Consider the following 1866-nt stretch of genomic DNA (forward strand, 5'->3'; position numbering starts at 1 on the left):
ATGTTATTAAATAAAACACAACAAAGTCTTAAAGTCCAAAGAAGCTCATAATCCGAGCAAAAGTCGAAAAAATAAATCTGAAAAGTGCCACACCCGGCGATACAGAATTGAAAAGTGCCACACCCGGCGATAAAGAACAAACTACGATGCCTACACACCTAGCCTATTATTAACTCATCATCCAAATTGGCTGAAGATAGCCCGTGCTACCGTCCAGACAACGATGAAGCTGGACCCTCTAGACGACGAAATTGGACTGGTTTGCTGGCAATCAGGTGTTTCTTGATGTTCATTCATTCAGTTACATACTTCCTTTATCAGCATCATCATAGCAACCAAAGTTTTTTTAGTATTGGTTATTTTTAACGAATTAGACTACAAATTTTCTTCATCATTTTTCTACAAGCTAGCTATCTCATAGGAATATCAATGAGGCACTCTCCTTTCTTTGAAGAAAATTTTGGTACCCTCGAGCACACGTAGCTGAAAATGATATCAAGTTTGTTCACTTTTATTATTTCGACATGATTAACAGCTACTAGTCCACTTGTCTAGATGCTTACAAGCTAGCCAAGCCTTTCTGCGGCTGCATCGTCGACGATGGTCTGCACAAGGGACGGCCACTGGAGCGCGTCGGCAGCGGCGGGGCCGGGGTTGCGGGCGGAGCAGTTCCGACGGACCTCTCCCAGGTCGCTGGTGCGCACCCTCATCTGGCCCATCTTGCCCATGGACACGCCGAACTGCTCGAAGAAGTCCCGCTGGCTCCGCGCAAAGCGCTCGACAATGGGCCGGGTGATGTCGTTGGTGAAGAGGTCCTGGTCGGAGACGAAGAGCCCCTCCCGGTTCACCAGGTCGACATAGTACTGGTTGTCGAACACGTTGGGCGTGCGCACGTCCAGCACGGTGCGGCGGTCGGTGCCCTTGGCCGGGCAGGTTCCCTTCTGCCTGGCGAGGAAGGGAGGGTTGATGGTGGGGTCGGGGCGCGGGAAGAGGCGGTCCTCGAAAGATGAGCAGTGCGCCTGCCCGACGGTGTGGCCGCCGGAGATCGTGACGAGGTCGGTGGCGTCGAGACCGAGTGGCCGGAGCAAGGCGAGGAGGGACGGCACGTTCGAGGACGGCGCCGGCAGGTCGGACAGGACGTCCTGCCGCGTGGCAAACCTGCGGCTGTCGCGGCGGCCGAGGGGCACGCGGTAGTCAGGCCCGCCGGAGACGACCACGGAGTCGCGGGCGGCGAGCGCGAGGATGTCGGCGCAGGAGACGACGGCCCCGCGGCACTCGCGCTCCAGCCGGTCACGGATGTCATTGACGGCCTTGAAGGCGGATGGGCGGAGCGTGAGGTTGGGCGGCGCCTGCTGCTCCCCCGGCCCCGTGGCCGAGCCGTCGAGCAGCACGGAGGCGTCGCAGCCCTGCACGAAGCAGTCGTGGAAGTGGAGGCGGAGGAGGCCCGCGGCGAGGCCGATGTCCTTGCGCACGGCGTCCTGGACGAACTCGCGCACGATGGACTCCGCCCGCGGGCAGGTCCGCCGGTAGAAGTCGAACGACAGGCCGCGTGCCACCGGAGGCTCGGCCGCAGAAGCCCCAGGCCCAAGCGAGCTCGCCACTACCACTGCTGCTAGCAGAGGAGCACGAGCCATCTCTCCTCTCCCTCTGTGTGTGTCACTGTCACAGCAGCTGCGTGTGCCTGGACTGCTCTGCTGTGCTACGATTTTTGTCCACACTGCTGATCAGGACATCAATTTGTAGGCAGGACAGGATTGAAGTGTAGCACACCACCTGATAACTCATCGTACAAGGATCAACAAGTAGTTCCACCTAAATAAAGTGAAACCAGGCAGCTAGATGCCAGAGTCGAGGCTCAACCGCTTG

At 57.8% G+C, this 1866-nt stretch overlaps 1 protein-coding gene across 1 annotated transcript; it reads right to left on the reverse strand.

Annotated features, from left to right (window-relative positions):
• Positions 1-490: 490 nt before the first annotated feature.
• Positions 491-1699, reverse strand: LOC123167639 (cationic peroxidase SPC4-like). The gene has a single exon (XM_044585472.1). The coding sequence runs from the start codon at positions 1632-1634 to the stop codon at positions 567-569; it is 1068 nt and encodes a 355-aa protein (XP_044441407.1). The 5' UTR covers positions 1635-1699; the 3' UTR covers positions 491-566.
• Positions 1700-1866: the final 167 nt, after the last annotated feature.

This window comes from Triticum aestivum, chromosome 7D (assembly GCF_018294505.1).
Source record: "Triticum aestivum cultivar Chinese Spring chromosome 7D, IWGSC CS RefSeq v2.1, whole genome shotgun sequence".
Taxonomy (NCBI): domain Eukaryota; kingdom Viridiplantae; phylum Streptophyta; class Magnoliopsida; order Poales; family Poaceae; genus Triticum; species Triticum aestivum.

Bases quoted from the DNA above. Each gene is read 5' to 3' on its own strand.
- LOC123167639 (XM_044585472.1), bottom strand. From the start codon at position 1,634: ATGGCTCGTGCTCCTCTGCTAGCAGCAGTGGTAGTGGCGAGCTCGCTT.